The sequence below is a fragment of the Cyprinus carpio genome, chromosome B3 (assembly GCF_018340385.1).
Source record: "Cyprinus carpio isolate SPL01 chromosome B3, ASM1834038v1, whole genome shotgun sequence".
In the NCBI taxonomy this organism is placed as follows: Eukaryota; Metazoa; Chordata; class Actinopteri; order Cypriniformes; family Cyprinidae; genus Cyprinus; species Cyprinus carpio.
The window spans coordinates 40,247,484-40,270,847 of NC_056599.1; the positions used below are offsets into that span (position 1 = coordinate 40,247,484).

The 23,364-nt window shown below is 39.4% G+C and overlaps 1 protein-coding gene across 1 annotated transcript; it reads right to left on the minus strand.

The window, feature by feature from the left end:
* Nucleotides 1-2,811: 2,811 nt before the first annotated feature.
* LOC109096321 (gastrula zinc finger protein XlCGF8.2DB-like) lies at nucleotides 2,812-22,832 on the minus strand. The gene is made up of 3 exons (XM_042721005.1): nucleotides 22,730-22,832; nucleotides 20,808-20,942; nucleotides 2,812-4,410 (listed from the first exon to the last, which is right to left on the minus strand). The coding sequence occupies exons 2-3, from the start codon at nucleotides 20,890-20,892 to the stop codon at nucleotides 3,410-3,412; spliced, it is 1,086 nt and encodes a 361-aa protein (XP_042576939.1). The 5' UTR covers nucleotides 20,893-20,942; nucleotides 22,730-22,832; the 3' UTR covers nucleotides 2,812-3,409.
* Nucleotides 22,833-23,364: the final 532 nt, after the last annotated feature.

Sequence of the window (23,364 nt, forward strand, 5' to 3'; positions counted from 1 at the left end):
AAACTCAAAAAGACGCTTTCCCCCTGCCACATATAGAGGAAACTTTGGACTTACTGACAGGGGCACGTTGGTTTTCCACCATGGACTTTGCCAGTGGGTACAACCAGGTTCCTGTCACGGAGGGGGATAAACATAAGACCGCTTTCTGTACACCCTTTGGTCTTTTTGAATGGAATCGCTTGCCGTTCGGGCTCTGCTGCGGCAGTAGGGAAAGACAGAAAGTGCTCCTGCGGGAGCGGCTACTGCTGCGGCAGTAGGAAAAGACAGAAAGGGCTCCTGCGGGAGCAAACACTGCTGTGGCAGTGGAAAAAATACAGATAGAGGCTCCTGCAGGAGCGGGCACTGCTGTGGCAGTGGAAAAAATACAGATAGAGGGTCCTGCAGGAGCGGGCACTGCTGTGGCAGTGGAAAAAATACAGATAGAGGCTCCTGCAGGAGCGGGCACTGCTGGAATGGCTGGACTGAGGATGGGCCGTTATAGATAGACTTGTGATGCACCATAGCTAACCCTATTTAACATCCCCTTATCTGAGTAAACAGGGATGGACTGGCATTAAAGGGGTTGGCTGATAAGGGTTCGGTGAGCTTCTTTGATATGGAATCGGTCTGACTGATAATAGGTCTTGGAGGCATCTGCCTTCTGACAAAATCTGTGCCCTGATGTTGCTGCCTACGGTGGGTGGTTCCAAGGTGAGAGTGTTCGGAAGGATGGTTTGGGTGAGGTGGAACATAGAGAAGTAAGGGGGAGCATGAGATGAGGAGGAAAGATAGCTGCTAGAACTGCCTGCGGAGACGTGCTCACGCTTGGGATGGCTTCGGAAGTGGAAGGGGGGGTAGGGGGAGGGGAATGGTGGGCATCGGGGCCTGCGCCAGGAGTGTTTGGAGGGATGGGTGGGGTGTGGGAGTGGAGAGGGAGGAGGAAGCATGAGAGGAGGAGGAAAGATAGCTCCTGGAGACGCCAGTGGACACGATCTCACGATTTGCGGAGGCGTGCTCACGCTTGGGACAGCTCTGGGAGTGGAAGAGAGAGGGGAAAAGAGAGGGGAATGCCGGGCATCGGGCCTGAGCCAAGGGTGTCTAGAGGGATGTGTAGGGCGGAGCATAGAGAAGGAAGGGGCAGCATGAGAGGAGGAGGAAAGATAGCTGCTGGAGCCGCCTGAGGAGACTTGCTCACGCTTGCGGAGGCATGCTCACACTTGGGACGGCTCCAGAAGTGGAAGAAAGAGAGGGTGAATGGCGGGCATTGGGGCCTGCACCATTAGTGGAGGCAGCCTCACACTGGGGTTAGACTGTGGGGCTGCAGGCCATCAGTAGGGGAGGGGGTTGTAGGAAAAGGGGTTTGGATGGGTCTGCACCGCTATCGGAGGCATGCTCACACTAGCGTCTGCTACGGGGTAGCAGGAGGAGGATCTGAGATGTGAGAGTCTGTGTTGCAAGCGGAAGCAGCTTTGCAATTGCTTCATGTGCCTTAGGCCACAGGAAGGGAATCCTGAAGACCCTGTGTACAGCCTGCACTGCTAGCGGAGGCAGCCTCACGCTAGCGTTTACTACTGGAGCTGGAGGCCGCTGAACAGAAAAAGAGTTATTAGTAGCATGAGGGAGCAGAAGAGTTGTGGGCATGTTTACAAATGGAGGCAGCCTCACGTTTGCTTCAGCTGCTGTAGCTGTAGGCCATGGGAAGCCTATGTATAATTACAAATGACTTGCTTCTTGCATCAGACCAAGGCTGCATCTCATTGCTAGTTTTACTTGATCTTAGTGCTGCATTCGACACCATAGATCACGACATACTCATAGATAGATTAAAACTATAAACTATACAGGTATCCAAGGGCAGGCTTTAAGATGGTTTAGATCCTACCCAGATAGCAAAATTGTTCCGGGCCTTTTATGGCCCAAACACTGTTCTTAGTTTTGGCAATCATACCGCCAGGAATGCAGGGCCAAAACCAGCCCAAACAGTTTTGCCAAAAGCATGCCAGAAAGCTGCCAGAAAAATGCCAATGCCTTACCAGACGAGAGCCAGAAGACCCTAAATTGGCCCATATTCATGCCATAATATCACTATTGAAAAGCCAGATGTCTCCCAAGCACAGGCCACAACTCTGCCAGATTATATTAAAACAACTAATTTGGCCCATATTCAATATCTGCGCCCAACAGCAACCATGCAATTCAAAGAGAAATCAAACCAGGAAACCATAACTGCTAAAAATTAGTGTTTATTTTCAATCAAAACAAACATATGACCTAAATAGGTAAACATTTACAATTATTCATTTTTTTATACAAATAAAATGTAAGAAAATAAAATGTAAAAACATCTATGATACAAAGCTTGGTTTTAGAAATCACACTTAGTTGTGTAAACCATGAAAGAATATGAACGAAACCATGAAACCAAGAAACTTATGAACGGTAGTGTCATAAGTAGGGCCAAAGTGGAATGTACTGTATGTATATATGTGTATATATATATATATATATATATATATATATATATATATATATATATATATATATATATATATATATATATATAAATCAGAATATATAAATCAGAATGGATTATGTATAGTAAGTGGATTATGGTTTCCACGCTGATGTTTGGAAGTGTAAACGGAAATTTCCTACTGACACACTACATCAAAAGATGGAAATAACTGACTTAAAACCATTTTTTAGCTGGTGAAAATACTAGTGGCCTAATCATTTTGGCCACCACCATAAGTCAAGACTGAAAACATTTTTACCTGTGCATTCTCTCACTAAAGATGCATCAAATAATTCAGTGCAATGCTCATTACTTCATGCAGTTCACCATTTTATTTATAACCATTTAGTTACATTGTGGAATTTTGCAGTAAGACAGAAATGTAATACTGTAATTCCAAGTTACCCGTATATAAAAATGCAAATATATAAATAAAAGACATGGCTATGAAGGTGCCGTAATCAGATACGGCACACATTCAGTTGTGGTGTGAGCGTAGTCTTAGTTCCAGAAAATAGGTATCTGTTTGAAATTATTTGAATTACAGGGCTATTTAAAGCTTTCTCCACAAAGCACAAAAATACTGTCTCACTTTCATGACTTCTTAGGTGTATCTATCAGGTGTAATGTCAAAACAAATGTATTACATTGATCAAAGTTAACAGGCCTTTCTCCAGAGTGAATATGCCGGTGATTTTTAAAACAGCTTCTTTTGGTAAACCTCATCACAGTCACTTTATTTCCAGAATGATCTTGAAAGGCCTCTCTCCAGTGTGACCTCTTATGCAAGTCTTCAGATTTCCTCTGACTGAGAAACACTTTGCACAATGATGGCATAATAGTTCTCCCCTGAGTGAAATCTCATGTGGGTTTCTTCACGATTCCACACATATGTCATGTGAATCTTAAGATTATCTATTTGTAGGATGCTCTTCCCACAGGCTTCTCTCGAGTGTGTTGCTTTTTAATGTGAGCATTGAGGCTACCTTTACGAATGTAACTCTTTCCACACTGAGCACATTTACAGCGTTCCTCTAATGAATGAGTCTTCATGTGGTAATTGAGGCTGACCTTACATATGAAACTCTTTCCACACTGATCACATTTGAAGGGTTTCTTTCCAGTGTGCCTGAGCTTGTGACACTTAAGGCTAAATTCTGTTGTGAGGGTCTTTCCACAACTATCACATGTGAACAGCTTTGGTCCAGTGTGAATCCTCATGTGGTAATTACGGGAGCATGTATGTGTGAAACTCTTCCCACAATATTTGCAAGAGTAAGGCTTCTCTTGAGTGTGAACTCTCATGTGGTCTTTAAGGTTTTGTTTTCCAGGGAACCTCTTTCCACACTGTTCACATGTATAAGGTTTCTCTCCAGTGTGAATGCTCATATGGGAATGAAGGGTGTTTTTCTGTGTAAAACTCTTTCCACACTGCTGACAGGTGAAAGGCTTCTCTCCCGAGTGAGTTCTCATGTGACTTTGAAGGTGTGGTTTTTGACCGAAACTCTTTCCACACTGCTGACAGGTGAAAGGCTTCTCTCCCGAGTGAGTTCTCATGTGATTTTTAAGGGATTCTTTTTGAGTGAAACTGTTTCCACACTGTTGGCAGGTGAAAGGCTTCTCTCCCGTGTGAGTTCTCATGTGCCTTTTGAGGGCTCCTTGTTGAGTGAAGCTCTTTCCACACTGTTGGCAGGTGAATGGCCTCTCTCCAGTGTGAACTCTCATGTGTGTTTTTAGTTTTTGTTTTTCTCTGAAACTCCTTCCACAGTGATGGCAGGTGAAACGGCTGTTAGATTTGGTTTTCTGAGTTCTTTTTTGTATAGAAGCTGTTTTAGTCTGTGTAGTTTTTTCATCAGTTATTAAATCATGGAGTTTCTCATACTGATCTGTCTGTTCCATTTCATTCAGATCTTGGCCTAAAGCAAAAAACAGATAAATACAAGTTAACCCCAGTTTAAAGCCACAAAGCAAAAGATGTGAAAAGCAACATGAAAGCATTTAAGACCGGGTCACACCAAGCCGACTTCAAGGAACTATTTTCCATCCAAAGTTGCGACTTTAACTTGTGCGCAAAATTGGAATATCGCATAGAACATTTGCAAACAAGCACAGTTTCCAACCAACGAGTCAAAGAGAACAAAATCGTCACTTCCTGATAAACTGGCACTATAAATCAATAAGAAAAGTAGGAGAAGCTACTGAATATAATAATTTTCATATATAATAAAGCAAGCTTACGAAACACAATGAATGCGGTCATTGTAAGACAGTTGTGTAAGACATTTCTGGTAGGCAATTACACAGAAATACTTTGATGACAGACTTTGCTCGGGCATTTACAAATGACCATAACAACATTTCAGATGCTGTGGAATGAGATCGGTCTGCTAGTTAGTCAGGATTTGCTTTCCCATAGAGCAAAGTCATATGACTTTTTAGATGCGCTTTGAGGAATTTATTTGCAAAATGTATTTCCATCTCCCATTATTCGCATTAACCCTTTTACGCACAAGTCAAAAACCACCTCAAGCTATTTTTTTTTGGTTAATTAAGGCAGTTTTATTCAAAATTCAGCATTTCCATCACTCGTTTCTGATGCAATACATCAAAATGCTCATAAAAGCAGGGTGATGATAGCTTTTGATGATTGTTTAGACTTTGTCTTAAGAGACCCTTTTAGCCCTTTGACATTTGAAAATTCAAATGGCTTCATCCCACTATCCAGAAGATACTAAATAGGTCAAGACTTTGGTGCAGGTGTTGTATTTATGTTCCCTAGTATATTAGCATAGTTACAACTCTGTATGGGTATTAGTTAAACTCTAAATGCTTTGAATCCAGGTGTATGAATGTATCTCAACTTTAATATGTTCTAGCTGCTTCTTTCTTGTTATCAAAACAATGCATCATACTGTTTTTACTAGACTTTGGGTAAAACTGCACCAATTATCTTGTCCAGCACTAAACATGTAAATGGCCACAAAATTCACGGAATACATAGTTGATATAAAAAACTGGATGACTAGTAATTTCTTCCTGTTAAATTCTGAAAAAGCCACATATCTAGCATTTGTAAAACCGCATTTTTTCCATCTCAAAAATAGATCTAAATTACGACCTAACTAGTCCAAAATGCAGCAGCTAGAGTCCTTACTAGAACCAGGAAGTATGAACATATTAGCCCAGTTCTCTTATAACGTCACTTCCCATTTGTTGCTGCCGTGTGTCTTGAGTTTGAGGTCCGTCACATTAACTCTTTATCATCTATTTTTTAATCTTAAATCTATTTTACACAGCATCATTTTCGTTTCTATAACATGTGAATATATCCTCTTTTGTATTCTACAACAAAAACAATCAGAGCGCCTTATCACTAGTTTTATTTTGATTTCCCAAGTCCACTATTAGCTTATAGCCTGTTAGCATGTGGTTGCCGCAAATCCCAAGTGCATTGCTAATACTCTATTCACACACATAACCATTGCTTTACTCACTGTTACTGACACTCACAAGTCCAGAGTAAGTATACAGTGTACTGCTAACAGTCCCACCACCTCTACTCCATGTGTTTCTCTGCACAGGTCTGGTGCACCCAGGATGCGATCTTCCCAGATGTCCTTCACTCCGGCGCCTGGACACCACGGACCCTGGGTGCATCCACAGTGGAGGACGCAAAGCCAGGCCCCGGGCGATGACCTCTCCCACTCCGCAGCCTCAGGTCTTCGAGATCTCCACCTAGAACCGATTCGCTCCCCTCTGCGAGACAGAACGCGATGCTGTGATCGTCGGAGACTCCATCGTCCGACATCATCGTCTTGATGTTTCATCACAGATACCCGCGATCCTGAAGGCCGGCGAGATCCCCGGAGTGGTCGTGCTTCACGCCAGGGTTAACGACACCACGCTGCGGCAGACGGAGACACTGAAGAGGGACTTCAGGGGCCTGATCAAGACATGGCGACGATCATCATGTCAGGACCGCTTCCCACATATGGACAAGGACACGAAAGGTTCAGTAGACTTTTTGCTTTAAATGAATGGTTATTGTCATGGTGTAAAGAACAGAAACTGCTCTTTGTTAATAATTGGAATCTTTTCTGGGAGCGACCTAGGCTTTTTTCACACTGATGGCCTGCACCCCAGCAGAGTCGGAGCGGAGCTGCTCTCGGACAACATCTCCAGGACTCTACACTCCATTTGACTAGTAAGCCAATTCTCAAATAACTGCTATGATGGCTTTTGTTCTATCCGCTTAAATGATAGATGTACTTGCGCTGTCCAATCTATTAAGACTGTGTCTGTTCCCCGAATTGTCAGGTCAAAATATAAATTTAAAGGTACCATAGAATGCATTGATACAATATTTTAAATTGTTCTCTGATGTCTCCAGAGTGTGTATGCAAAGTCTCAAAATACCCCACAGAAATTTTTTTATAGCTTGTTGAAATTGCCACTTTTAGGGTATGAGCCAAAATGCTCTGTTTAAGTGTATGTCCCCTTTAAATGAGAATGAGCTGGTGCTCTCGCCTCCTTTCTCGTGTTGCCAAGTATGCGGTTTTCCCGCTGAATTGGGCTACTTTAACACTGTTGCCATGGGTTGCTTTTCATGTCTGCGGGAGGGTTTCATGGTGAAAACCTGGCAACCCTGCTCCCTTCTCAGAAGAGTGCAGAGCTTCAAAAGCGCATGCTCACAGGTGTTACGTTGACCTTGTTACTGACCCACACATTGCTTCCAAACGCAATTTTTAACTATCCCATTACTATTCATGATCATTCTGGTAGCACGTGAAGGCAGCATCAGCGAAAACAGTCAGAGACAATTGTAGCTTTAGCAACATTAGCCTTACAGAGAGCCAAGGATCTCTTTTGGAAAACAAAATATGATGCGTGATGCTTACTTTGTCTGGAGTCTGGACATTTGCGCACAAAGTGTTGGTTTTGATCCCTCTTTCAGAAGCAATCTTTTCACAATTCCAACACTAAACTGACCCTCGTTTGTAAGGCAGTCGAGTCTGGTGTAAAATGTTAGCACAAAGTATAGGACTTTTCCTTTTTTTTCGGGACATTTTATTTGAAAATGAAAGTTAACCACCGTGTCCTCAGTGGTCTATGGAGACTCCTATATTCGTTGATGCATCCCAACACACGACACTTTTAATGGCTCTTTGGGGCTGACATGGTATCTCCTGAAGCTACAGCAAGAAAACAGTAATGGCGGATGCAGCTTCTCACTCAGGGCTGTGTATATGCTAATAGGGCAGAGAGCGTCACAAATGGGCAGGACTTTCACCGACTATGTCGTCATAGTCTGGAACTGCTCGTGTGGAGAAACTGTTTATGATTTTTTGGTATTATAAAACAATGAGTGAGTGGATTTTACCATTATAGGCTGGTTGTTTTTTACACACTGCGGCCACACAACTGTGTTCAAACTAGAGCTGAAACAACTAATCGATTTAATAGATTAAAATCGATTATCAAAATAGTTGTCAATTAATTTAGTAATCGATTCGTTGCTAAATAATTTTTATTTGCCGTAAGCGGCTCATTTCGTGCATATTTTAAATCTGCGGTGACCAAAGTGTGGCAGTAATGAGCCACCAGAGGTTTTATATTTATATTTATATTATATTTATGCATTTAGCAGACGCTTTTATCCAAAGCGACTTACAGTGCATTCAGGCTATCAATTTCTACCTATCATGTGCTACCAGGGATCGAACCCCCAACCTTGCGCTTGTTGACGCAATGCTCTACCACTTGAGCTACAGGAGCACTCAGTTTCAGGTTTTACTCAGCCAGTACAGCAGGAGAAGTAGCGACTAGCCAATAGCTGGCCTCGTTTTATGTCACGTGCTTCCCGCACAGTGTCTCTGCAGTATTCAGCGTGATGGGTGAGGCAGGTGGCAGTGGAGTAAGCTCGAGAAAGAAAAACAAAAAAGCGGAAGATAAAACTAATCGGACGAAGTCATCCAAAATGTGGGAGCACTTTACTTTGAGCCTTCAAAAAAGAAGAGTAACCTGTAAACTGCGGCTGTTTTCTGCGGCAGGAAACATATCCTCTAAAAAGAGAGCAAGCCTAACTGTTAAGCCCTGAACATTTGGACATGTTGACCTTTTTGCACTGCAATGCAAAGTTTTTCTCAAATAATGAGTGAATAGTGTCCTGCCTCATTTCCCACAGGTAGTCGAATTCTGGTCAGTTCAGGCATAAGCTGTTTTGTTAACATTTTATCGCTTTATTACATTTTTGAATTTTGCACTGTTATAAGGACCACTACATATTTAAATCCGATGAAAATCACAGTGTGCAAAGACTTTTATTTGTGCAGATTCTGCAGAACAATGTTGTTTGCAAATGTTTAGTCGTAAAAGCTGATAACATTGCTTTTTAACAATTAACATTTAAAGCTTTGTCGTTTACCAGTTTGTAATTCAGTCCTGCAGCCTAATTATGACTGAATGAGAGAGGTTAATGTTTAAATGTATTTGAAATGCACCTTTTTTTCTAAGTATTCACTGCCCTTTTTCACACAGCAGGTTTTTTTGTGTATGTCCAATTTTTTTTCTGGACAACCTTCTGATGGATTTTACTTTAAATTTTACTTTAAAATGTGAGTTCCATTCAGATTTCATGCCATTGGCACTTAATTCGAAGGATTGTTTACAATTTCACAGCATAAGCTATAAAGCTGTTTCCCAGGTATAAGCTGTGTGTTTACAGGAAAAAAATAATAAACAGCAATTTACTGCAATTTTATTCTGTTTTATTCTTATTCTTCGTGAAAATATGTTCTGAAAGATTCCTTAATAAGCTTTGTTCGGGATGTTAAACTACTTTAGGAGCCCTAAGGACTGCCATGGTGAAAACATTATTTGAAATCTCCTTGTGAAATTTGCTAGAGTATGTATGGGGCAGTGTTTTGATTGCAGAAGAGTTCGACAAAGGATAACTAACACATAATAAAACACAACTCCAGGTATGTTTTTGATGAGGATATGACAATGCAAAATGGCTAAAATCTCTAAAAAGTCTATGTTGAATGATAAAGACCCTTTGTTAATAATTTACTTGGGGAAAAAATGGGCAAAACCAAAATATAAGTACATAAACTGATTCATCGATTAATCGTAAAAATAATCGACCGATTAATCGATTATCAAAATAATCGTTAGTTGCAGCCCTAGTTCAAACACCTTATAAAAGTGATTTTTGCCTTCTATGACACTTCAGTGTAGGATCTAGAAAACATCTGATTGTGATTAAATCAGAAAAAATGTAAAATAAATTAACAAAAACTATTTTTAAAGTTTGGGCTCATAAACATTAGATCACTCACACCCAAAGCAGTTATTGTAAATGAAATGATCACAGATAATAGTTTTGATTTACTCTGCTTGACTAAAACCTGGCTAAAACCAAATGATTATATTGGTCTAAATGAATCTACTCCACCAAACTACTGTTATAAACATGAGCCCCGTCAGACTGGTCGTGGGGGAGGTGTTGCAACAATTTATAGTGATATTCTCAATGTTACCCAGAAAACAGGATGCAGTTTTAAATCATCCGACATACTTCTGCTTAATGTTACACTGTCAGATATGCAAAAGAAATCTATTGTATCTCTTGCTCTGGCTATTGTGTATAGACCACCAGGGCCGTATACAGAATTCCTAAAAGAATTTGCAGAGTTCCTCTCAGACCTGTTGGTTACCATTGATAAATTGCTAATTGTCAGAGATTTTAACATTTATGTTGATAATACAAATTACGCATTAGGACTTGCGTTTACTGACCGAATAAACTGTTTTGGAGTCAAGCAAAATGTCACCGGGCCCACTCATCGTTTTAATCATACACTAGATTTAATTATATCGCATGGAATCGATCTTACTGATATAGATATCGTACCTCAAAGTGATGATGTTACTGACCATTTCCTTGTATAGTGCATTCTGCGTATTGATGATAATAACTATATGGCTCTGTGTTATCGTCCGGGCAGAACTGTTGTTCCAGCTACCAAAGACAGATTCACAAATAACCTGCCTGATTTATCTTGACTGCTCTGTGTACCCATAAATACACATGAACTAGACGAAATGACTGGCAACATGGGCATCATCTTCTCTAATACATTAGAAACTGTTAACCCATCAAATTGAAAAAGGTTAGAGAAAAACATACTGTGCAATGGTATAACAGTAATACCCACTCTCTCAATAAAGAAACTCGTAGTCTTGAGCGCAAATGGAGAAAAACTAACTTGGAGGTTTTTAGAATTGCGTGCAAAAACAGTATGTCCAGCTATAGACAGGCTCTAAAAACTGCCAGGGCCAAGCATATCCACAAACTCATAGAAAATAACCAAAACAATCCAAGATTTTTATATAGTACAGTGGCTAGATTAACAAATAACCAGACACCACCCAATCTAAATATTCCCTCACAGTTTAATAGTAATGACTTCATGATTTTTCTTCACTGATAAAATAGATAATATCAGATATACAATAACAAATGTAGATTCTACAGTGTCTAATACTTCAGTTTTATCCATCGCACCCAAAGATAAACTACAGTGCTTTACAACTATAGGACAGGAAGAGCTAAATAAACTTATCACTGCATCTAAACCAACAACATGTTTATTAGATCCTGTACCCACTAAATTACTGAAAGAGTTGTTACCTGTAGCAGAAAAAACGCTTCTCAGTATTATTAACTCGTCGTTTTCTTTAGGTCACGTCCCAAAACCATTCAAGCTGGCGGTTATTAAGCACATTAAACCACAACAAGATCCTAGTGAACTGGCAAATTACAGACCCATTTCAAATCTTCCATTTATGTCTAAAATTTTAGAAAAAGTTGTGTCTGCTCAATTGTGCTCCTTCCTGCAAAAAAAATTCTCTATAAAGAATTTCAGTCAGGTTTCAGGCCCCACCATAGCACAGAAACTGCACTTGTTAAAATTAACAAGTGTCATGCCCCTGGACTCATTATGTTGTGTTTTCCCTCCATGTGTTCCATGTCCCATGTTGATTGTGTCATTAGGTTCAGGCGTGTCCTGTCAATTACCCTCTTTATCATTCCCCTTGTGAGTTGTATTCTGTTTGGTTGTCCGGTCTCGTCGATTTGTATGTGTTTCTGCCTTCTCCCTATGGATTACCCCATGTGGATTATTAAAGAATTTGTATCATCATCTTCCTCATTACATGCTTCTATCCCGGACCACACCGTGACAGAAGACCGGACCGTGAAGAAGTAAAGCAGTGTGTTTTCCCCGCGTTTCGGTTTTTCCTTTTTGTCAGTTTTTGTTTTATGTTATGGATTTTTATGTTATGGATGATCCTGCCGTCTTCCTCCTCCTGCTGGAGCAGAGGAGCCTCTCCCTCAAGGATCATACAAGACTATTTGTGGAAATCGCCAACCGCGAACGACGAGTGCAGAGCTCGGTTGTCCTGAGTTAGTCTTAGGGGGAATTTCGGCACCTTTGTGGAGTGGGTGCTGGTGTCCTGTGGATATCCTCTGACTGTGGACATCGTGGACGACACCAGCCCCAGAGCCCAGCCCACCGTCTCCCCGCTGTGCGGAGCCTAAGCCAGAGCCCACCGCAGATGGAGAGCCAGAGCCCACCGTGACAGATAATCCATCGCCATGGACTGCGACAGAGCTGAGGATCGCCGTGGAGCCAGAGGCCGGAACGTCAGACCAGGTGCGTGAGCCGGCAACACCGCCTGCCACGACGGAGACAGCCTCTGACGTTGTGAGCGCGTAGAGGAGCTCCACCCCTGCACCACTGCTGAGGGTGAGCTGGGTATGGAACGCCAAAAGGGCCAAAATGAGGAGGAGGATCTCATTGACTGGGAATCTGATCTGGAGATTGAACTGCCCCCTCTCCTCTCTCTGTTGTCTCCCCTGGTCCCATCCAGCCCTCCTTCGTCAATGGTTCCCTCGTCCAGCCCTGAGGGGGCTTCCGATTCTCCAGTGCCTGCTCCTAGAATGTGCCCTCCAGTGCCCACTTCTCAAAAATGGGTCCTGCCTGGCTCCTCCTCCTTCTCCAGCTCCCTCCTGTCGTCTTCCTGGCTCCTTCCTCCATCAGTACCTCCCTGGATTCTGTTGGTCATCCTCCTCCCGGAAGGTCCATCCTCCTTAGTTCCCACCCAGTTCCCCCCCATGTTATTCCATGGTGCGAGGTTGCACCTTCCGGGGGGAGTAATGTCACGCCCCTGGACTCATTATGTTGTGTTTTCCCTCTATGTGTTCGGTGTTCCATGTTGATTGTGTCATTATGTTCAGGTGTGTCTTGTCAATTACCCTCTTTATCGTTCCCCTTATAAGTTGCATTCTGTTCAGTGTTTAGTTGTCCGGTCTTGTTGATGTGTATGTGTGTTTCTGCCTTCTCCCTATGGATTACCTCATGTGGATTATTAAAGACTTTGTATAATCATCTTCCTCATTACGTGCTTCTCTCCTGCACCACACTGTAACAGGCAGGCTTTAAGATGGTTTAGGTCCTACCTGTCCAATCGCTACTACTTTGTTTATTTAAATGGGGAGTCATCTCTTTTATCACCAATAAAATATGGAGTGCCACAAGGATCTGTACTAGGTCCTCTGTTATTTTCAATATACATGTTTCCCCTTGGTAATATTATTAGAAAATATGGGACTAGTTTCCACTCTTATGCTGTTGATACTCAACTATGAAACTTCTAAATTATCTAAGCTAACAGAGTGTGTTAAAAATATAAAAGATTGGATGACCAATAATTTTCTCCTATAGAATTCAGATTTAACAAAAAATAACCAAGATAATTTCTTAACAAGAATGACACCAAAAATCATAGTTCTTGTAGCCATGGAAATTGCAAATTAGCCATGGTTTTGTTACTTCACATAATAATTTACAAAGAAGTATTAAGATAATTTCTTTTGGATATCAATAGCCTTTAAAATTACTTAAAATGCATTATATAAAAACAATGAGGCAATAATGATTGGTTAATAACACTGTTAAAATACATAATGTAGACAATTTAATTACTTTTTTATTTTATTAAAGTTCTATTTTGACCCCTATAGTAGGTGTTTTCTGTTGTTGTTTTTTTTTTCGTAATATTTGAAGAAGGGGGGCAGAACATTACAATCCTGCTTAGGGCACACATTTGGCCAGCAGTGGCCCTGCATGTTACCTGTTTCTGATGCAGAAAAGCTATTTCATGCATTCATGACCTCTAGACTGGACTATTGTAATGCACTGCTAGGTGGTTGTCCTGCATCTTCAATAAACAAGCTACAGGTAGTCTAAAATGCAGCGGCTAGAGTCCTTACCAGGTCAAGAAAATATGATCATATTACCCCAATTCTACAATCTCTGCACTGGCTACCTATTAAGTTCCGTATCAGTTACAAAATATTATTCATATGTTATTACTCACCTATAAGGCCCTTAATGGTTTAGTTCATGTGTACCTAACTAGTCTTCTACCATGCTACAATCCATCATGCTCCCTAAGGTCATATTTGCTGGACTTTTGGTAGAACCTAAAATAGCAAAGCCCACTAAAGGAGGTAGAGCTTTTTCGCATTTGGCTCCCAAACTCTGCAATAGCCTTCCTGATAATGTTCGGGTTCAGACACACTTTCTCTGTTTATATCTAGATTAAAAACACACCTCTTTGGCCAAGCATTCAAATAATGCATCTCATAATTTTAGACTGCAGTTACATCTGATCAAATGTGCATTATTATTCTTTAGCTTGGGTTAAAAAAAAACTATTAACTTTCATTAAACATTGAAAATAAGATATTCTAAACAAGCCAATACATCTTTTGGCATATCATTTAAAAAATAACATGGCCTCAGGGACCTCAGATGATACTAACCCTGAAACAACATACAGAACTACCAAATTTTGCTATAAGTTTGATTGCATCATAAAATAATTGCTGTTAATAGTGTTCATTGTCAGTTTATGTAAATATGGCATATAAATCAATTAAAGACATAATCAAACAGACAGTGTTAAGCTACTACTAAATATTGTAGAAATTTAAATTTTCTGTAAAGTTGCTTTACAACAATTTGTATCGTAAAAAGTGCTATACAAATAAACTTGAATTGAATTGAAATTCTATCAACACTGCACTGGCACCTATTAAACATAGTTTACATTTTAAAATATTGTTAATTACCTATAAAGCCCTGAATGGTTTAGCACCTCAGTATTTGAGCAATCACTTATTACATTATAGTCCTTCACGTCTGTTACGATCTCAAAATTCAAAGTCTACTGCGGGCGGCAGATCCTTTTCCTATTTAGCGCCCAAACTCTGGAATAACCTACCTAACATTGTTCTGGAGGCAGACCCATCTTTAACCTGACTTACACATGGCTTACTAATACGCTACTAATATTCAAATCTGTTAAAGGATTGTTAGGCTGCATTAATTAGGGCAAACCGAAACCGGGAACACTTTCCATAACAAACAATGTACTTGTTACATCGTTAGAAGAATGTCATCTACACTAATATTAGTCAGTTTCTTTCTTATTCCGAGGTCACCATAGCCACCAGATCAAGTCTGTATCCAAATCAGATGATGGATCAGCACATAGAGATGACCTCTATAGCCCTGAATGTCTGCTGAGACCAGGACAACTAGATGAGCCCCAGAGACAGATCCCCAGGGAAGACCTTGTCTCCTAGATGGCCACTGGGACAAGACAAGTCCTCTGCACAATCTGACTTTGATGCAACCTAGAATTAAACTGCTGGTGTCGTCTGGCCAGAGGTGAACGGCACACTATTTTGACACACTATTTCCCTTTTTTAATACTGTAAAGCTGCTTTGACACAATCTGTATTTAAAAAAAGCATAAATAATGGTGACATGACTTGACATAAATGGAGACAAAGAAAGATTCTCCCGCTCAGAATTCACGCTTTGTATTGGCCATTCCACCAAAGATGGGTGTGAGTGGAAGGGAGGTAAATTTTTCAGGAGTTAATGCGGTTGTCACTCCCTATTTTAGTGAATTATGTGTACAGAACGTGATTTAAGCCCTAAAAGGTGAACTGACAAATGAATTTAGCTGCAATGCATACGTGGCAATAGTGACATAACTTGTACACATTTTACTAGTTAGACTTTTCCCAAACTATAAATCCTGACTACATGTATGAAATCAAGTGAAACATTTTGAAATTTCATTGCATCTAAATGTCTTACAACACTAGGATGTTTTTTTTATGTTCTATAAAATATAAAACAAGATATAAAAGTGGTATGAGTGTTTACACCATTTACACAGTAAGTCTAAAAATGTTTGGCACAAAGGTGTGTTACTGTTAAAGTCTCAAGGCTGATTTATACTTCTGCGTCGGACCTACACCGTAGGCTATGCGTCAGTTTTCATTTATAGTTCTGCGTCGTTGGCCGCGTCGATTGCTAGTCTGCAGTGTCCACGGGCATGTTGCTCGTGTAACCCGCAGTACCACGGCAAAAGCCGAAGAAGAAGGGTCTCGTCAGAGAAGCATTATAGCCATGACGGCAGCAAATAAATATCAAATCATTAAATCATTATTTAAAACAACAAAAAGGAGACAACAACAGAACAAGAGAAGATGGAATTCTTTCAATATCCACAAGGACTTGTACCACGGCAGATCTACATTGTAGGTCGCGGACAACTAGTGATGCTAATGCTATGTAGTATAATAAATGATAAGACACTTGTTCTTTGCTTTGTTTTATTTTATATAAGAAGGCATAACATTAAAATATATTAAACTGCACATAAACACACAAAACTCAAGTACATACGGAGGGAGGATTCTAGCAGACCAATCACAGTGCTTTGGGTCCTTGTAGAACTGACGCGCTGTTAGATTTTTGGAGAGGTGCATACCAGGCTATGCCATACTACACATAGCCTACGCAGAAGTTTAAACTGGGCTTCAGTGTTTAGATCAGTAACTTCAATCACAAGTCATTGACCTTCCCTTTGTAGGCCTATATTTTGATTATACTATGTAAATAAAATACAAATATTCAAACCCCTAATTTTTGGGGGGTTTTCCACTGGGTATAGTACCTGGTACTTTTTTTAGTACCACCTCGGTTGAGGTTCCAAGTGAACCGTACCATTACCAAAACGTGATGTGTAAACCCTGCTGATCACCGATTTGCCGGAGAGAATCGTCACTGTTGAACTTGCGACACGAGACACCAGACCCGATAGATTTAAATCAGCACAGCCAACGAAGGTTGTGTTTGAACAAATGCGCCTTTTTTTAAACAACAACCCGTATCTGTTGAGGAAGTACAGACGTTCCTCTCGTTGATAGCTGAGGAGCGGATCCAGTGAGAGCTTGATGGGGTGATGCGGAATGAATCAATGCATGATCAAATTTCCTCTTTCCCTTCAGGAATCTTGTTGCAGCATTTTGAATGACCTGAGTGCCAAAAAAGAGGGAACCTCAATAATCCAGGTGAGAGGTAATAAGAGGCATGGATAGCAGTCTCCAAGAAATGCTTTGGAAGACAGGATTTGATTTTAGATAGAGAACGGAGAAAGAAAAAACTAGACCCAATGACCGCGCTAATCTGCTTGTCAAATTTGAGGCAACTATTAACCAACACACCTAGATTTTAATTGATTTTAAAGATCCAAGGTGATTTCTTGACCTGGATTCTGAGGGGTTAAAAACAATGACTTCTGTTTTGTCTGAGTTCAGAAAGAGATAATTCTTGACAAGCCAAGCTTTCACATCCTCGAGACAAGATGTTAGGTTGTCTAGAGTGCTCTTATTTTTCCTAGACACAGGAATATAGATTTGCATATCATCGGCCATTCAAAAGTTTTTGGCGCAACCAGGGCTCACAGAAGGAGTACGGCTTCGATGTCAGCCCGAGCCAAAGGAAATGTGTTGGCTGGTTATCAAACCCGGGTCAACTGCATGGAAGGCAGCTATGCTCACCACTATACCACCAACGCAGGCAGAAGATGCCAAAAATACAGGTCACTCACAAAAGCTCCCCTCCACGGAAAGACAGCTATGCTCACCACTATACCACCCGCGCAGGCAAAAGACACCAACTTGCGCTGTCAGTAAGAAGGCTCGGAGCGCATGAGTCAATGATAGGGCTAGAGGAGCTGATGAGATCTTTGGACCCGTCAGTAAAGAGAGCAGTCCAGAGTTTGGATCCCGTCACATACAAAAAAGCACTGTCTTTCCATACTGGCTAATTAAATACTAAGTGGTGATGCCGGAAACACAATATTCTCAAGTAATCAACCATTGGCAGATGTCGCAAAAAGTTAATTTTAGGCCCTTAGTTTAATATACCTACTTATCTTTCCCTGTATCTCATCCCCTCCCAAAGCTGAGCTTTGATTGACACGGTCTTTTCATTTCAGGATATTATGAGATTTCCATGGGCACCAGTTAATTTGTTTTCACATTAGCTTAATTTTCAATATTTTAATTGGCAAACGTTTACAGTATTTCACTAGATTCGTAATGAGACACTTTTTTTTTTAATTGTTTTCCACCACAATAAAAGCTCACAGGTTTATCTCTTGCAAGCAAGGACTAAAATGAAGGTTTATCGGAAGAAAAATGTATCTATTGGGGTGGGGGGTTATATGAATGTATTTCTGAAGGAAACTGGCTTTTATTAAAAACCCATTAAAAGTTCTGTTTTCAGTTTTTTTGTCATTATGGTTGTACATTGTTAAAGATACAACCATCTTTCCTTGAGCTTGTATGTAATTATAAGGTCTGCAGTAATAATAAATAAGATATGAGGGACAGGTGCACAAACAGTAACGCAACTATTATTATTTTATATATATATATATATATATATATATATATATATATATATATATATATATATATATATATATATCCCTTATGTGTTGTTGGGGACGTTTTCGTCCACTAGGGGGTAAAGTTGAGTCTTATTTTGGCCACAACTTTCTCTGTGTTTCAGCTAATGGAATGATTTTTGGTGACAAATCTTATTTTGACACATATTTTGGGAAAAATGCTTTGAAAATTTTCAAAAACTTAACAATACACTGAGGGCAAATTCACTACCCTTTCGTTATGTTCGTGGATGAAAACATCCACTAAATTATACTGCTGTAAAAATGTATCAGATAAATATTTTTTTCACATTTTTTTGCATAAATTTATTAATCAATCTCAGTCCTGATCAAAACTACCAAATGTTTAAAAAAAATCCAAGATTTTAACTCTTTAATTACCAAGTTCATAAATGATGTCACTGATTTGGGGAAAAAAACTAACAAAATGACATATTTTCAATATAAAAAGTGATTGTGGACTGGATTTTTTTTTACCTTTTATCACAGTCTTGGGCATGTCAAAGATTAGTAACAACTTTGGCTTTGATGCATTGTTAGTTTTTGTGCAGCATTAGATTTTAATTTTTTCTCCCTCGTTTGTTCGTGGCTGTTTTTGCCCCATTGACTTCCATTATAACGACATTTTTTGATTGCAAAGCCATGACACCATATAATCATGCATTATTGATTGTTGGTGGTTTTCCCTTTTGGTAAGAGGTAAAATTTGTTATTTTTACAGTTGATCACTAGGTGGGACCATTAACCCTTTAGATAGGCCTGTGCAAAAAAAGGCTTAGTTTCTGGCTTGTACATGGAGTTATATGGAGTATAACAGCAAATTATAGGTGTGATGTGTGTGTGTGAGATTCTTGATTGTTGGTGGTTTCCCCTGTTGGGAAGAGGTAACATTTGTTATTTTTTACAGTTTTACATTTTTGGTTTTTTACAATTTTTTTGTGTCCATATGGATTAATTAAATTTAAAAGGGTTAAATTTTCTAAATAAGTGTGCAAATTACTTGCATACATTGTCTTTTTTGAGGACCAAATCTAAGATTTCTGGTTTTAATTCATTTTGAGAGAATATTTGGGAGATGATTGCAAATATGTCAATCTGGTGTAACTGTAAAAAATTTGTACCAAATAACTGATCTTGTTTTAAAAAAAGAAGTGAAATTCTCAACAAAAAAAAACCACACAGATCAACTAGTTTGGAATAATTGTACATTAGTAATATTTAATAGTAAATAAAAGTAAATGGAGCACCATTGTTCTGAATGTTATAATTAATTTAGGGAATCATGTGAGTCAAGTCAAATTCCTGAAGTGTCAAGGTGGTGTAACCTCCATTCAAGGAGCCCTTTTGTTAATATTTTGAAAGAAGTTCATGTGACAGGAAATTATATCACCGAGAAGGACCTCTGGTGATACTAACTGCTGCATGGCAAGATTAGTAACTCTCTTTAAAATGTGAGATAATTTGACATTTTTAGGGTATGGTCAGGTACTCTAAGGTATACATGTCAAATGGTATGACCTCAAGAATACATTGATAATTCATCATTATTATAGGTGTCCATGATAAAAAAAAAAGCACTTCAGCTGAACTTGTTGTCAGTCATACTTGATTTTCAGTGTCAATTTCTTTAACAAACAGTGGCCTTTGGCTGTAGAAGCAACATGGTCAGGTCGTTTTACTGGTTTGTGTCAATTGGCGTAACCAGTATTTTTCATAAAAATATAATTTTATACAGAAAAATTAATGTGGAATAAAATGTAATCATCTATTTTAACATAACATTTTTTTTTTTTTTTACATAATTTGTCAAAGATTATTTGGAAAAGATGTGTTTTCAGCATATGTCCCACCAAATATTGCAAAAATGCATTAAAATTTACATTTAGACATAACTATAAAAAACAATTTTCATGTGATATTTTAAAATTAAGTATTTAATTCTATGAGTAAGCTTGCATTCCATCTAGGTGGATAAAATATTTAATATTTCTCATTCTTTGGCAGTAACAGCATTTGACATTTTCATGTACATGTCTTAACTTTTGTAAAAAATAAATAAAAAAAATGGTACATAATATTTCATAATAAAGTAATAGAAATGAATATTTTGTTCAGTTCAGTAGATATTGTGTTTATTGTTACTCAAACTACTTGTTTTGTTTAGGCTACTTCTATCACTTCTCGAATTCTGTTATTTCTCCTAAATTTAAATTTACATGGACAAAACTATTTGACAACACTTAAATTTAATACAATAAAATTAAAACTGAAACATCAGAAACTGTATATGGCACCCTAACGAAGACGACCTATAGGCCCTATGTCTATATGTGTAATTCTGGAATGAACATTGGATGGCGTGAACCGGAACAAATGATTGAGTTCATCTTTGAGAAAGAAAACCAACCTGTTTGTTCCTCAGTCTCTTCTTGTTTCAGACTGAACACTTCTTCAATCCTGAAGTCTTCACTCTCCTCTTTAATAAACGCCATCTTTATATCAGTGTGTCACGAGGATCTCAGTCTCTTCAGCAGGACTTTCTCTGTTTAAGATGAAGAGAACGATGAACAGAGAGCAAAATATACCCAAACTAAATCTCTCCGTCAGCTCCCTAGTACAGTAGTCAGCTCACTAGTTCAGTAGTCTGCTCACTAGTTCAGTGGTAAGCACACTAGTTCAGTACTCAGCACACTAGTTCAGTACTCAGCACACTAGTTCAGAAGTCAGCACACTAGTTCAGTAGTCAGCACACTAGTTCAGAAGTCAGCACACTAGTTCAGTAGTAAGCACACTAGTTCAGTACTAAGCACACTAGTTCAGTACTCAGCACACTAGTTCAGAAGTCACCTCACTAGTTCAGAAGTCATCACACTAGTTCAGTAGTAAGCACACTAGTTCAGTACTCAGCACACTAGTTCAGTACTCAGCACACTAGTTCAGTATCAGTGTGTCACGAGGATCTCAGTCTCTTCAGCAGGACTTTTCTCTGTTTAAGATGAAGAGAACGATGAACAGAGAGCAAAATATACCCAAACTAAATCTCTCCGTCAGCTCCCTAGTACAGTAGTCAGCTCACTAGTTCAGTAGTCTGCTCACCTAGTTCAGTGGTAAGCACACTAGTTCAGTACTCAGCACACTACACAATAAGTCACCTCACTAGTTCAGTACTCAGCACACTAGTTCAGAAGTCAGCACACTAGTTCAGAAGTCAGCACACTAGTTCAGTAGTAAGCACACTAGTTCAGTAGTAAGCTCACTAGTTCAGTACTCAGCACACTAGTTCAGAAGTCATCACACTAGTTCAGTAGTCAACTCACTAGTTCAGTACTCAACTCACTAGTTCAGTACTCAGCACACTAGTTCAGAAGTCATCACACTAGTTCAGTAGTAAGCACACTAGTTGAGTAGTCAGCTCACTAGTTCAGTACTCAGCACACTAGTTCAGTAGTCATCACACTAGTTCAGAAGTCAGCACACTAGTTCAGTAGTCATCACACTAGTTCAGTAGTAAGCACACTAGTTCAGTACTCAGCACACTAGTTCAGAAGTCACCTCACTAGTTCAGTAGTAAGCACACTAGTTCAGTACTCAGCACACTAGTTCAGAAGTCACCTCACTAGTTCAGTAGTAAGCACTCACTAGTTCAGTACTCAGCACACTAGTTCAGTAGTCATCACACTAGTTCAGAAGTCAGCACACTAGTTCAGTAGTCAGCACACTAGTAAGGGAGAGAGAGTTAAATCACCTGACTAGACAAAAACTCTCAAAAGTAGCGCTGCAAATTCATTAAAAGAGCACAAGTTATACAGACATTTTATATTTAGTTGTGATGTATATACGGTAAATCAGAATATGTAGACTATATACACTAAATTACACTTGCATGAGAACATTTTCAGCTGGATTTGTAACAATTGTTGTTATCGCTGCATTTACAGTTTTGACCAGCAGGTGACGTCAGCGAGCGGAGATTCGAATCACTGAATCATTTAATAAGCAACCGATTCAATCGAGTCACTTAATAATTTGAGAAGCAACCGATTCAATCGAGTCTCAAAGAGCTCCGTTTCTTCGTCACTACTTAGAAGTGAGATAACTGTGTGTATGATGAACTGATTCAGACACAGGGAGCGGAACGAGCCGCACTTTTTAATTTCCTCGTGTGCGGATGCGTTTACTCACACAAAATAACGCCTATTAATGTTGGATAAAGCATTACAATGTTACATTCAATAGCAAATAATTAATCTCGCATCGCTTTAAAACCATATAACTGACTGAACGCTTTCTATCAGTTTAAACAGTTTAAATGCTTTTAAAAACACAGACCTTTTTTGAGCCGAATCACAACAGACGCGGGAGCGCGCGCAGACCTATGACGTCACGCCGCCAGAGCAAAATTAAAGTCCCCTCTGTCTTTCAATAAAACATAAAAATTTCCATGCCTTAAAAAGTCCTCTCTGCCCTTCTCAAAACCAGCTCAGTCCCGAATCGACGTTGATTTTCAGTTGGTTGAAACGACGTCAGAGAATCAACACGTTTTCAACATAAAATCGATCTTGTTTGCCCAACGTTGAAACTACCTTGATTTCAGTTAGGTACAAAGACTTTATTCAATGAACACATTTCCTTCTTGTTTTAAAAAGTTACAAATACATGTCTTTGGCGTCTGCTAAATGAATACATGCAAATGGTGATCCTACAAACCTTCTGTAACCTTCTAATATATTTACACTTAAATACACAAAGTGGTATAAACTAAATTATAGACTAATATAAATATCATCAACACAGTAAAAGCTGTATTTACTCAAGAATAAATGTCATGTTATTTTGTACCAAATGTGTTGTACTTTCATTTTCAGTTGGGCACAAAAGGAACATTAAGAAACTGACAGCCGCAGTCACCATTCATTGACATTGTTTTTTTCTATAAAATAAAACACGTGCGAACCAGAAGATTT

What these genes read in the sequence shown, in the direction of transcription:
- LOC109096321 (XM_042721005.1), bottom strand. Translation starts at nt 20,892, where the DNA reads ATGGCGTTTATTAAAGAGGAGAGTGAAGACTTCAGGATTGAAGAAGTG. An exon ending in AGAGACTGAGGAACAAACAG is followed by an intron (nt 4,411 to 20,807) that starts GTTGGTTTTCTT and finishes TTTTTGCTTTAG; the next exon opens with GCCAAGATCTGAATGAAATG.